The following is a 14,214-nucleotide window of genomic DNA, read 5'->3' as shown; positions in this document are numbered from 1 at the left end:
AATCAGGCTGTTATTTATATATAAAGAAACTCCTCAGTAAAAAAAAGGACAACTTAAGAATACAGAGGGAATAAAACTGACAAGTTTGGCAAATTAAAATTCTATCTCATAGTACTAGAAATTTTTGTTTTTGTAAAATTTCATGCATTTTCTACCAACTAGAAGCCAACATTTAACTAACAGTTTCACAACATTGCTACCTTTTTTGTTCAACACTTAGAACCATACATGACAAAGGAAAAGTATTTCTATGCATTGGACATTTTGCATTATATATATTTTTATCATTTATTTTTATTTGCTGCATGTTTTTGCTAATGTTTGCTTGTCTTTTTTATGGTGGGAACTGCACTCTTTCTTCTGTAGCAACCACATTTCCCATTGGGGATTAATAAAATGTTTCTATTCTATTCAATAAACAGCCTTATACAAGACTAAAATGGACAAGTGTCTTTGTCTGTTTACATATATGTAAATATACAAAAAAGTGAATCTGAGTGGCTGTTCATTTTACTCAAGTGAAACATATGTTTTGTACATGATAATTTCACGTTTCCATGTTGAACTTGATTGAATCATGCGGAAATTGCATGAAATGTAACAATTTACGATGAACAAAATTATATCAGGTAGTAGGAAAGTAAATACATTAAAGCTGAGCTATAATGTTTCCTCATTATGTTATATGCATATGTTCGTCAAGGTCCTTCACTGCCTGTCATGTGGCATACTGAGACATACTGGGCAGCAGAATATGTCCTTTCTTCATTTCAAAAGATAGATTTCCATTTCAAAAGCTCAATAAGTCATTTAAAATCTGAAATTACACACTGGAACTCCTCAAATGTTCCTTATTTCTTTGAATGTTTTACATTTCAGGAGACTGTCTAAACTTCACCTGTCTAACCACATATTCTGTTTTTTTGTCTTTTGGTTGCCATGATGTTTGTGGTGACTGCGTCTTGACTCATTTAAGATCCGTCTCTGCTTTCCATCACAAACAGCAGAGAGACTTTTTGCTAATTCATATCATCATTTCAGGCCCAGATCGCATCCTAATCTACTTTGGCATTCAGTTTCTTCTTCCCAGTGTTCTAATGAGGTTTCTTTACACTGCAGTATAATTTGGTTTCCTCTGATGGTTGTTTGGAAAGCAGTGCTGTTCGTGAGACTGCTCAGAGTGTGTCTGAGAGGAGGCTTTTTATATCAGAACCAGCTGACGTAGGAAACTCTTTCCTGGGCTCGGCTCTTGGGTTTGGAGAGCAGTGATTACAGTGACTGAAATATATGAGTGCTCTCTTTCGAATGTCAATCAACAGCAGGTATCTGCACAGTTCTGCTCTACATGCATTTGTGTCTTTCTGTGTACATTTAGAATGTATCTGCAGGTTTCAATTCAATAATTGAGAATCCAATAACTTAAAAAAATTGAGCTGAACATGTTAAAGCTGAAAAAAAATACAACAAATGTCACATGAAGGCTTCTCCTGTCAGAAATCTCATTACAACAAATAAGTGAGGCAAAATCACTGATGTTATAAATATGTGTATTTATTCTTTTCGAAGGTGAAGCAAGTATGATAACAGAAGATCTCCTCAGTCAGGGAAACAATCACTATAAAGTAGCTGAATGAAACATTTTCAAGATGGGATGTACATTGGCATAACTTAGGAGTGAAACTTAACACAGACTGGAGTTACATGATTTGAGAGGGAGAACTTTTAAACTGAAACGGTGACAAGATAAATAAACTGATTATCCTACTCCAGAGTTGAGAAAATACACACTTGACATTCAAAGTCTTTTAAAAACGTAATAAATTCAAAAAAGTATACAAAAAAATTAAAACGGCTGGAAAATTTAGTCTGCAAAACATTTTATACAGCATGTTATGCGTTACAGAAAATGGGGAACATAAAAAGCAACATTTAAAACAAATAACATCATATGTCCACATTGTACATAAGTCTACAGCAAAGTGTGTGTGTGTTTGTGTGTGTTTTCATGCGTGGCAGTGTGTAAGCATTTCCTGTGCTGGCGAATGATGCTGCCGGGGGCTGATCAGTGAAGGCAGGCCTCAGGGCTGGTTGATCTGGCCCATAAAGAGGATGGTACCTGAGGACAGACGCAGACAGAAGTCTTGAATCAAGGTGAGGTTCTCGTTATGTTTTATAATGAGCAAGGCAGATTAAATGTGAGACAACGTTTTCAGCATCTGTCCATTTAAGACAGAAGATATTTTGTACCTGTTGGGTTATGTCTGATGAGGAAGAGGAAAGGTCTGTCCACGGTAACCCAAGGTGGAGAGGACCGTGCCAGCAGAATAGCAGCTAAACAAAGAAGCAGCACATCGTAAATACGTAGCAGAAACCACCAGCTGGATTTCAGTTATCAGTGTACTAATACCTAAATACAACTGCATGAATAATTCGATCAGACAGACAACTTTATTGATCCTGCAGCGGGGAAATTTATGATTTTACAGTAGCGAGTACAAGAAGAAGTGCAAGACAAAGAGCAGCACACAATGCACAGATATAATCACTTTCTCCTTCTACCAAAAATATAAATGTTAACAGAAAAGTTTCTGCGAAATTACAGTGTCCTTATATACATTTTTATTGTACAGTTGTGAACATACAACTTTGTGCTTGACACAAAATTGGACCAACAATTTATTTGTGTGTGTTTTCAAGGCAATATTAACATTAAAATTATCTTTGTGACTTGAAAATTAATTGCAAAAATATATAAAAGAATTTTTTTTGCTTATTAAAAACAGAAAGTGATCACTAATGTTGACTTAAATTAAACATTTTTTTTGGATAATTCCTTAAACTATAGGGCGCAGTCCTACTTAACATAAAATCAAAGTGAAGTCTCACTAAAGAATACTCACTCGTGGCGGCTGCTGCTTTCGTTCCGTCTTCATTCACAATAATTTTGGCTTTCTGGAGCGCCTTGGATACATGCACAGGCTCAGAACCTAAAAAAAACAACAACAGTTAATTCTTATGCATATACCACACCATCTTTGCCCTTCTCATATTAATTAACTGAAGTTTTACACAACAAACATGACGAAGGAACTTTGTGTACATTTTTAGTGCAATAACATTTGACAGTAACTGGAAGTCTGTCCCTGTTAAATGCACATCACACCACATGATGGCACTAAAGCAAAGCCCCATCTGTCAGACAGACCTGAGGGGATTTTTCATGATGTAATCCTACAAACTCTTTAGCTCATTTCACCACATGATGGCACTAGAGCTCTTCATTCACAGCCCTCTTCATTCCATCACTCAGCAAGATGAAGAACAAGAGAACATTGGTGATGTAGTTTTTCACACCGACCAGCCAGACACGATTCATACTTGATAACTGACTCTCAGCAGTAAACAGCCAACAATCCTTTCATAGTTTCAAGCTTTGCTTGCATCCAAATAAACCATTGTAAATACTTGGATGGTGCCTGAGGGTTTGCGTCACCGTCGGGTTAGCAGGGACTGTACTTTTACTTACTGATGTGTCTGAAGTCAGCTTTGTCCTCACTGAACATGTCTGATATTCCCAGTGCAGAGAGTGGGGCCTCCAAATCTACCTCCATATCAGCAGTGAATCTACAAACACAAGCATGGACACAATGCTTATCATATTCCAAACTGCTGTATGTGTGTGTGCCTTAGTGTGGGTCTTACTTGGGAATGAGCAGGCGGATTTTCCTCATGTGCATCAGCTTGGTCCAGCTCTGCACTGTGGCGGTGCTGATGTGTGGGATCACACGGGACAGCGGTGTGTCCTCATCAGAGGGCAGGACAATTAGCATGCTGATGGTGTTGCCGTGATAAGGCAGCTCAATTACCCTGTATTTGAGGTCCTGAGGCGTGGTGGCCATGCCTGACAGAATAAGAGAGTCATGAGTTAGTGGTTTGGATGAATGAAGCATACACTAGCATTCAAAGGTTTGGGGTCATCCAGATAAGTTCATGTTTTCCATGAAAACTCACACTTTTATCCATGTGCTAACATAACTGCACAAGGGTTTTCTAATCATCAATGAGCCTTTCAACACCATTAGCTAACACAATGTAGCATTAGAACACAGGAGTGATGGTTGCTGGAAATGTTCCTCTGTACCCCTATGGAGATATTCCATTAAAAATCAATAGTCATTTACAACATTAACAATGTCTAGACTGGATTTCTGATCCATTTAATGTTATCTTCTTTTTAAAAAAAACTGCTTTTCTTTCAAAAATAAGGATCCCAAACTTTTGAACTGCAGTGTGATGGATATGACTCATCAGTTTTACACCTATAGATTTACTGTATCTTCTAAATCTTTTGGAAAGGCATGCATGTCTGATTGGCAACTAAGCTACAGCTCTGAACATGTTTTCAAGCCCGTGCTGATTTCTTTTATTCTTTTGAGTGTCTCATATAAACTCAGTCCGATTTTCAAACTAAGTTTTACTTTCAACAAAAACATTTTAAATGATATTGTAATTATTGCATCAAGATGATCTAATATCTACTGAGTCTGTGTAAACAAGTATTTGTCCCTTCATTTACTAAATCTTAAAAACTACCCAACTGCATTTATAACTGGTTGCAGCTGGACTAGACACACTCAGGCCTGATTACTACCAGCCTTGTTCAATCAGATCATTAGTTAAGTAGACCATTTTCACCAGTAACACCGCCAAAACCTCATGAAATTCCAGAAAACAGGAGGAAAAGGGCAACTATAAAATGGGAAGGGTTACAAAGTGGTTTCAAAGGTTCTGAGACTCCACAGAGAGACATTATGTGCAAATTGAGAAAGCCAGGAACCATGCAGTGACCATGCAGAGGTGGCTGACAAAAGTCCTCCAGGAGCATAACAACAACTTACTGAGGAAGTTACAAAAAGTTCCAAATAACGGCAGGCCTTTTTCACCTCAGTAAAGACCAGTGTTTGTGAGTCCATTGCCTGAAACCTTGTGGGAGAATGTTCTATGGACCGATGAGCCAAAAGGTGAATTTGAATTTAATAAACCAAACACAGAATTACACAAAAAGAATATTAAACCAACTGGAGGCATCAGTGACAGAAACATTATTTCTGCTCTCTGACAGAAAATCCTGAAGGAGAATGAGACATCATCTGTCTGTGAGATGAGTTATGCAGCAACACTACGATCCCAGACACAAGTCCATCTCTGAATGGCTCAAAAGAAATAACATTAAAGTGGCACAGTCCAGGTCTGGACCTGAAGCCTATTGAGATGCTGTGGAGGGAAGTGAAAAGTGCAGTTCATGCTCAGTAACTCCAGTGCAGCTGCACTAAAGCAGCCATACAAAAACAAAGGGTGGGCCAGAGTTCCACCACGGTGACGACTGAAACTGATCTCTATTTACCAAAGTATGAGATACAAACAAAACCACAGAGGGCTAGGAGAGGTTAAATACATTGTCATGCAGTCCATTTGCATTTACTTCTGTCGTTATAGTAGCAATAACATATTTTGATACACCTGAAAAAGCAATTCTTTAGAAATTTTCCTTCTTTCTTTAAAAGTTGTCCATTTCAAAACAAGGGAAAATGCATTAAAAAGTTGCCTCTTGTCTAAGTGTAGAATGAAATTACTAGTTTTCCAATACAAATATTTTAATCCTTATTTTTCCTGCATAATTCACGCACTGTATCACTGAGTGTTTTTAAATTCTACCCTCCTACACATCTTGTCAGGCTTTTCTCTTGAACTCTGCACATCTGTGGGTGAAACTATTTCTTTGTCTGTTTAGCCATGATGGTTATCACTGCTCAGTATTTCTATTTAGTCTAAACAAACTAGAAGCGGAAAATGCATCATTTCCTGAGGGCAAACATATTCTCCCACAGAAAAGACCTACCACACTGCAGAAATTTAGAACAGAAAATGCAAAACAGATCAGCCAGTCATACCAGGTGGTAAAGATGAGTAGATAAAGACTAATATTAACAAATCAGACTTTCAGCTTTCAGGGAGCTTTTTACTTCGTTTGAATAAGTTAATATTGCTTGAAGGTTGTACTGACAACCTTTTACCCTGTTAAAGAACACCTTTCCATCAAGACATTCAACACTGAACAAACAAGAAAGATTTGTCTTTCTTGTTTTGAGTGTTGAACAAATTCCTAGTTATGTGAAAGTTACTTTTGGCCAAAGAAAGCCTCATGCCACAAGTGTCCATTCAACAGTCCCTTCGCAGTGCTTTATTTGGCTGTTAAACTAAATTACACCACATTATATTATAAAGCCATGTATGTGTAAATCCCACAATAGTCATAAAACATTACTGTATCAAGAGAGAGCAGCAAGTGATTCAATACCATGACAAACTTAGGTTTCTTTAACACTAAAGTGTGGTAATTTGGGGAGAATAAACCAAGCAACAAGTCCCAGACAAACACCAGGACAGCATGAGAATCTATCCACAGCACTCACCATACTAGCACAACTCTGACAACTCATCTAAATATAGGCCACTGACTGGTATATCATTTCATTTCACACAGAACTAAATAATATGTGCCGTGTCGAAGCCTGCATTTCTTTAGAGCTCAACCAAGCTAGTTTCTGCATCGTAAACTGGCAAGATTGAAACTGCACCACAGAAGCCAAACTACATTAAAACCATGCCATCATTAAATGTGAAGTACAGCAATGTGTCAGAACTGAGTAGAATAGCAGCTACTATAAGGCCTGAATATTTAAGACCATTCAGACATGCATTGGCTACTCAAACAAATGTCTACCAATCTATTACAGAGTAAAAAAATAAAAATCACCCTGTAGAGTTTTTGATCAGCTACAAGCAGCAAAAAACATGGCTTTAAAATGTGTGGGACTTTTACATATATATTAAGTATGTTTGTCACATTCAAACACTTCCCAAACCAGTTCACATCATGCTGATTAAGCCCACTGACGCCAGGGAAATATCTCTGTATCTCACTGTTTATACTGAGGTTTTAAAATCTGTTCCTGTGGTGACATTTCCACCCCAGCATGCCGGTAGCAATGTGGTGTGAGTCACTCAGCATTGACTGGTTTACCAGAGCTGAAAGTGGAATGACCATAGTGACTAAGACAGGGTAGACTGTTACATATTGGGAAGGGTCGACAGCAACTCGGAGCAAACACCCACAAGTGTCAACAGTATTTATGCAATTACTGTCGCTGCCAGAGGAGGGAAATGAAAGTTACACACTGCAGGTTTAAGCAGTACAGGGTGAGGCATGTTTAAGGACTTGACTTTGCACAGGTTCAGTAAGAAAGAGGACACACTCAACACATGAGACCTAACAGATATACACAACGCATTTTGGTGTAAAACGGTAAACATTTTCTTTATATGTACTTTCCACCTAGAACTTTTCTGTTGCCACTTTCACTCATTTTACGCTACCATCATAGGCCGTTTATAAAAGACGGACACAACCTGCACCTCTGAAAAGTGAAGCTATCACTTACAACTGCATTCTTTTTGGCAGACAGCAGGGGGCGACTCCTTTGGTTGCAAAAGAAGTTTGACGGTATAAAAGTCTACGAGAAAATGACCCTACTTCTCCCTTCATCTGTTACATTTTCCTAATGAGTTGTTGGTCTCAAATGCTAGTATTCAAACTTTCTGAATGCAGCATGATGGTCATTTTGTCAATAATAGAGTGATTTTCAGTAAAATAGATTATACAGCAGGGTATGCTTTAGGGCAGGGCTACCTATGATTGACAGGTAGCTACCAAGTCACTATGTTGTTGAGTTTTCAGTCAAATCCATGCCTCGTTTGACTTGTCGTTTTTAAAAACACCCAACACAAATGCCAAAATCTTAAAAAAAAGCCTCAAGGCCTCAAAACAGCAGTCCACAAACCAATGGATGATGTCATGATCACTATTTCCATCTGTTCCGTCTCTGACTATTATATGGAAATGCCACTAATCTAAAATGTTGCAAAGCTGTAATACCATTTCACTAAACAGATGTCAATAATGTACTTACTAATCTAGCATGAGTACATTAAATAACTGCTGGTTACTCTCACACAGAGGACCATCACTGACAACCTCTCACTCAACAACACTCACCTATATTGAAGACAGAGAGTTGGGACATCATTGGGACTTTGTATACGTTTCCATCCCCTCCATTGAAGGGTCTCATCTTGGTGTTCTCGGGCTGGAAGCGGGACTTCCACAAGCCTTTGAAGAAGATGGAGTTGACAGCCACTAGACGGGTCATAGCCGGATCCAGCATGTCTGCTGTGATCAAGCTGGGGATGTGACCTGGATAAATACGCAGCACAGGAGCATTACTCAGTCAGCCAGGCTCAATAAAAACCCACCTTATCTTTGGCATTCACTTCAGGACAGATGAGGAAGTAATAATGCAGCGCCGTACAAGGACACACTATTCAACACAGCACAAAATGGTACGCATTATGAAGTCAAGGATTCATACTGTGATCTGTGAAAAACACACAAAACCAGTGGTGGTTTAAATGTCTCTCTCTTTATGGTTGGAACACAATGAAAACTACATTTTTATCCAATTATACAGACGTCCAACCTGAATAGGGCTAAGATAACTGAGAACTGTTACATCGGTGTCAAGCCACAGGTGACTAAAATTCAGGCTTTTCTTCTCAAAACACAACAAATGTATATACCTTGATACTTAACTGAACTTTAAAAAATGAAAATGGAGGATTTTTATGATGGAATTCACATCTGTTTCTAAAAATATGCTCTCACCTGCCTGTTCAACGGCCATTTAACAATATTTCCTGTTGAATATACAGTTGCTGTATTCAACCCATCATTCCTACCTTTGGTCTTATTGTTGACCCATGCGTTGATTTCGTCTGCTGCTGCATTGGGGTTGCTGAAGTCCAGGCTCCTTCTGTCGCACTGAAAATTAGCTTTGTTGGTTTCCACAAAGGTCTCCTCCATAGGGAAACCCAACTGGCTGAACATGGCGTTAGCGATTAGCACAACGTCCTGGTTGGACTTGGCTGTCAAGGTCTTGTGCAGCTTTTTCAACATTCTGTAAGGGCCTGTGCATACCAACGACACTTTGAATTATTACTCAAAAAAATGCAAAGAGTTTAAACATAATGCTTCTCTGGCGACAGCTACTTGAGATCCTGTGGAGCTAATCTACCACATTCTAATGCAACAGAGCTCATACCGGGCTTTGCAAAAGTTCTGTTACACGGTTTCATGATCTTTAGAGACGTTTACATGTCGGAGTGAAAAATTCCATTAAATAAACTGAAAGTTCTACCTTATAGGCAGGTGTCCTTAATACAATTTTTTTTCTGGTGAAGTTGTATCAAGATGGAAGTCAAAAGAGTTGAGATATCTGCTCTCCTTCATGCTGGCCACAACAAGTCTGACAGAGCCAAGCAGCTGAACATCAGCCGGATGACCGTCCACAGAGTCGCGGAGAGGCTCAAGAATGGTGAAGATCTTTCAGATGATCTTTCAAGAATGGTGAAGACCTGAAAGATCTTCACCATTCTTTAGCCTCTCCGCAACTCTGTGGACGGTCATCCAGCTGATGTTCAGCACAAAGGAGAGCAGATATCTCAACTCTTTTGACTTCCATCTTGATACAACTTCACCGGAGAAAAAAAAAAAATTGTATTAAGGACACCTGCCTATAAGGTAGAACTTTCAGTTTATTCAATGGAATTTTTCACTCCGACATGTAAACGTCTCTAAAGATCATGAAACCGAGTGTAACAGAACTTTTGCAAAGCCCAGTATATATATATAAAGTTAAATAGCAAAACACGCCCCAGGACTGCCCTTACCATTCTTCTTGTAACGGAGAGCGTTCAGGATTTGCTTCCGTGTTTCCCCGTGTGCTCCAGGTAGCAGCATGCCCAGGATGGAAGCCACGCCATGGGGTGAAAGCACCACATTTTCCAGAGGCTTGTTGCGGACGACTTGCTGAAACACCTGTATGCCGAGATCAGAGCCCCGTTCACCGTAAGATGGGGCTTGGGACAGCACACCCTTATGGCCAAAGAAGGCCACCAGTGCACACAAGCAAAGTAACGAGATGTGCTTCATTTTGATCCCTTTGGCACCTAGTAAGAGACAAAGAACAGAAAAGCAGGGGCAGTTTGTATGAAACACGACCATCTCATCTGTTAATCTGCCCCCAGTTTAGACCCACTGATTACTAGGAGCCCGTACAGCTGAGAATCATGATTTCTGAGCAGCTACAAATTTATCAAAAAAATAATCTGGACATTCTTGTAGTTGCCTTTGCTTGTCCTTAAAGCAAAGAAGCCCTTTCATCCTGTGCTGCTCAGTCTGACGCTTACTCACACAGTATAAATATCACAATCTAACTTTAACCAGAACACCGAAACTGCTCTCTGCTTTTGTTTTCATTTTAGACCAAATTAAATCTTTCGAGCCATTTTAAGAATATGATTCAGCCTGCTCCACTCCCTGAGGCAGAATAGATGTAGCCAGAAGAGCAACTGAATGCCGGCTGGTGATTTATTTTACACAGGCTTAACAGTAAACATGCATGTTTGTCCACAGTTATAGTATGAACTGTTTAACTTTAGCTTGGAGCTGCTGTAGGTAGATTTGCTGTTAAATACTGAATATTGTTCTCACAAACTTTAGAAGAGATGGGGAACAACTACAGAAATGTGTGGCATTTTGACCTCTATGTATGAATACCGACAGTGCTCCAACAAGTTTAACATACTATGACTGATCTCACAGCATTCATTACAAAAAATCTAACATTTAAGCTGCAATATTCTACAGTTTACAAGCCCTCCTTTGATGTAAAAGTACCGTAACAGGAAACCTGAGCAAATTTGTTGTTTACACATATATGAAAAAAAGTGGATGCATATGCATTAAAACTCAGGACTCTTGAGTAGGTTGCCAAAAAGCAGAAGATTTCTGTTAAATATCCATTCCTGCAGCCTTTGCCACAGACATTCCTGAGCTCCTCATACATTAAAATGACCACCAGCAGGAGTCCAAGCAAACAAGCAGGGTGTGAGGCGCACTTCTTGTTTCAACAGTTGTAATGCAAGTCACGTTAACGTAACTTAAACTTAGACAAATGCAGTCTTTTCTGTGGTTAGCTGACGTTAATTACCAATAGAGAACTAATTTAAGGTGTCTGACTAAACCCGCCTGACGCATATGTTGCGCATTAGGTAGTTTTAGTTGCTTAAAAATGTTATTTAAATGGCCGTGAGGAACTTGTTGCGCCTGAATGCAGAAAGCAAGGTGTCGCTTAGTGTTGCCAAGCTAAAAATAGCGTCTGAATCCGTTTTTTAAAAAGCCATATTTGTACAAAAATTTTGGTTTAAACGCCAGTCCTTACCTATCCCGAGGTGACGTTACTTCGAGTGGTCCCACAGGTGAAATTATAACCTTACCAGTCCGCTGCTCACCGCCGTCCAAACGACAAGGTAGTGTTGGAGCGAAACCTTAATGAAAACACTCTTTATTCCAGTCAAAGTGAGAGCTACTACTGACTTCACCGTTGCTTCAATGAGGAATTTATTGGCCTGAACTCCGCCTTCCAACCAAACAACCGAGAGCGAAGAGAGCGTCTCATCAAATGTTTGCCGTCAAGCGGCACACAACAGAGCATGCGCTTCACTTTCAAAATAAAAGCCCAAAAATCACCACGGTTGTCCACAGATTCAACAAGAAAAGCACTGAGAGCACAGTTCTCCACCAAGGCTGTCCATTCCCCCATATGGAATTGTCAGAAATGTAGCATTTAAGAAAAAATGCTGCATTTGTTTATTAGTTATTGATGATCAGAAATCACAGCGACATAGAACGTGGCCATTTAATATAGATGTAGCCACAAACAAAATGACCTTTGATGGGACTCAGAAACACCCCCACAACTTCATCAATTATTCCTTGTATCATTTCCGATGGATAATTCCTGATAAGTCCTCAGTGGTGGATTTGGAGTAGGATCACAATCATGAGATCATCAGCAGGCAGCTGATGTAGTGTTCACTTGTTGTCATGGTTACAGTGACACTGTGTTGCTGTCTTGTAGTGAAACTGAAACCTTTAACAAATCCGTGGATCCAGACTATAAGCTGCATCACTGCCAAAATGTAATCACTTGGTCCTTGTGTCATTTCTGACCTTCCCTGAAATTTTCATCCAAATCTGTTAGTTCATTTTTGAGTAATGTTGATAACAGACAAATCAACACAAATCACAAAACTCGCAGAATAAAAATACTACCATTTACTGTATGACTACAACGGCCATAATATAATATTATTTCCTGATGCTATTTTATTTATGTATTTTGCTAAGCTACCCCTTAAAGTTTTCAAACAAACAAAAAAGTAGAAATTAGTTTGATGTTGAGATTCATGCTACTACTTCCGGTCGTGTCTGGGCTAAGTCTGGTTAACTTGACATAACTGAGAAGTTACACGTTGTTTAGGGCCGGATGTTGGGAAATGTTTCAACACAACACAAAAACATTCAACCCAATTATGTTGTGTCATGTGAAGTGGAAAATTACCCAGGGCCTTTAATTCACCTTTATAACTTTGAACACGACTAAATGTTTGTGTGAAGTACAGAGTAAACCAAAGTAAGAATCCCATAATCCCCTTTCCTGATCATTAAACACTGTCAACTTTTATTTTAGGTCATTGTTTTGGATGATAGCAGCCTTTCTAATCTTTAATAATATAACACGGAAATAATTTTGTTTGGTTATAGAAATCAAAAGACGTGGTTTTCTAACACAGAGTCCAAAGGAGCGTTATTCAGTAATTTAAATGAAAAAAAAGGGAAAAAATCAATGAAAGTGTGAGAGTAAGACTTCAGAGGGAATTCATGATTTTTAGTATCTTAGCATTGCTACTGTTAGCATAGTCACAAGATAACTAACCAGCAGTAAAATATATATTATCTGTTTAGGATAACTAGCTTTACTAGCTAACTAGCTGACTTTATGTTAGGCTAATGGCACTATGCTATGTTAGCTTACAGTAGCACTTGCCAGCTAGTTTGAAGTCTTTGCTAGTGTTGCGTAATTATCCCCAGTAATCACAAATTGAAATATCAAGAATAATAAAGTTATAACTTTTGTTCCAGGCACATATATACATTTTCAACAATCAAACTGGTGAAATATAAAAGTTAAATAATTTCTGTATGTGTTGTGTAACATTTAGTTTAAGTTAAAGTAAGAACAACATCCAAAGCTAAAAGCATAGTTAAGTATTTGCATAGCTAGCAAGTTAGTATGGGTCAAGGTGAACCATAAAATTCCCACTTTTAAAGATCTAAGATTTAATTTTATAATAACAATGCCATGTAGTCTGTTATGATTTATATACCCTCTGGATTTATGCACTTATGCATACACTACCAGTCAAAAGTTTGGACACACCTTCTCATTCAGTGCTTTCTATTTATTTGTGTTTTTTCCTACATTGTAGATTAATACTGAAGACTGTTTACAACATAATTCCATATGTATTCTTTTATAGTTTTGATGTCTTTAGTATTATTTACAATGTACAAAATAGTTAAATAAAAACCACTGAATGAGGTGTGTCCAAACTTTTGACTGATAGTGTACAAGTTCATACAAATTGTATTGATTTTGAATATATATATATATTTTTAAAAGAAAACAAAAGATGTTGCTAAGGAGGCTGTCTTTTCCCCTGATTTGCCTGAGCTCTCCTCTTTTCCTGAAATATAATTTTCCACCATCTTTTCATACCGTTTTAAAGGTGTTTGGTCTCATTCAGTTTTGATGTGGTTTTGTATTTATGAAACCTCTAAGTGATAGAAAAGCACACAGGGAAAATTTGGAATAACACACAGCTGATCCTCACTGATAAAGGACCACCTCATGCTTTTCTGATGAGGTGATGCAGTCCGGTGGTAAACACACAAAAACACCTGAAAAGAGCCGGAGTCTCAGTTACATCCTGCTGCTGCTGCCAGAAAGGATTACGAATAGGTACTTGGAGGTTTGAATTACAGGGGATTAAATGAGAGTGTATGGGCAATTACGACTAAAGTCATCGTAAATGCTTACTTTAACAAAGACTGGCTTGTGGTCTGTCATAATAATATATAGTTCACATGTGTATTTTTGTGGCTTGAACCTCCACTTTAACAGATTAGTTTCA

The 14,214-nt window shown here is 38.4% G+C and overlaps 1 protein-coding gene across 1 annotated transcript; it reads right to left on the bottom strand.

Annotated features, from left to right (window-relative positions):
• Positions 1-1,530: 1,530 nt before the first annotated feature.
• On the bottom strand, positions 1,531-11,647 carry serpine2 (serpin peptidase inhibitor, clade E (nexin, plasminogen activator inhibitor type 1), member 2). The gene is made up of 9 exons (XM_022222389.2): positions 11,400-11,647; positions 9,847-10,125; positions 8,857-9,084; positions 8,117-8,314; positions 3,703-3,901; positions 3,527-3,624; positions 2,901-2,987; positions 2,248-2,331; positions 1,531-2,116 (listed from the first exon to the last, which is right to left on the bottom strand). Exons 2-9 carry the CDS (start codon positions 10,106-10,108, stop codon positions 2,079-2,081), a joined length of 1,194 nt encoding a protein of 397 aa, XP_022078081.2. The 5' UTR covers positions 10,109-10,125; positions 11,400-11,647; the 3' UTR covers positions 1,531-2,078.
• Between the last annotated feature and the right edge of the window lie 2,567 nt (positions 11,648-14,214).

This window comes from Acanthochromis polyacanthus, chromosome 13 (genome assembly GCF_021347895.1).
Source record: "Acanthochromis polyacanthus isolate Apoly-LR-REF ecotype Palm Island chromosome 13, KAUST_Apoly_ChrSc, whole genome shotgun sequence".
Lineage (NCBI taxonomy): Eukaryota > Metazoa > Chordata > Actinopteri > Pomacentridae > Acanthochromis > Acanthochromis polyacanthus.
The sequence above is the reverse complement of the archived record's forward strand: the minus strand, read 5'-3'. Positions and strand labels throughout refer to the sequence as shown.

Bases quoted from the DNA above. Each gene is read 5' to 3' on its own strand.
- serpine2 (XM_022222389.2), bottom strand. From the start codon at position 10,108: ATGAAGCACATCTCGTTACTTTGCTTGTGTGCACTGGTGGCCTTCTTT. The intron at 3,902-8,116 runs GTGAGTGTTGTT...TTATTCTGTCAG, and splicing joins ACTCTCTGTCTTCAATATAG to GCATGGCCACCACGCCTCAG. The intron at 3,625-3,702 runs GTAAGACCCACA...TTGTGTTTGTAG, and splicing joins ATCCGCCTGCTCATTCCCAA to ATTCACTGCTGATATGGAGG.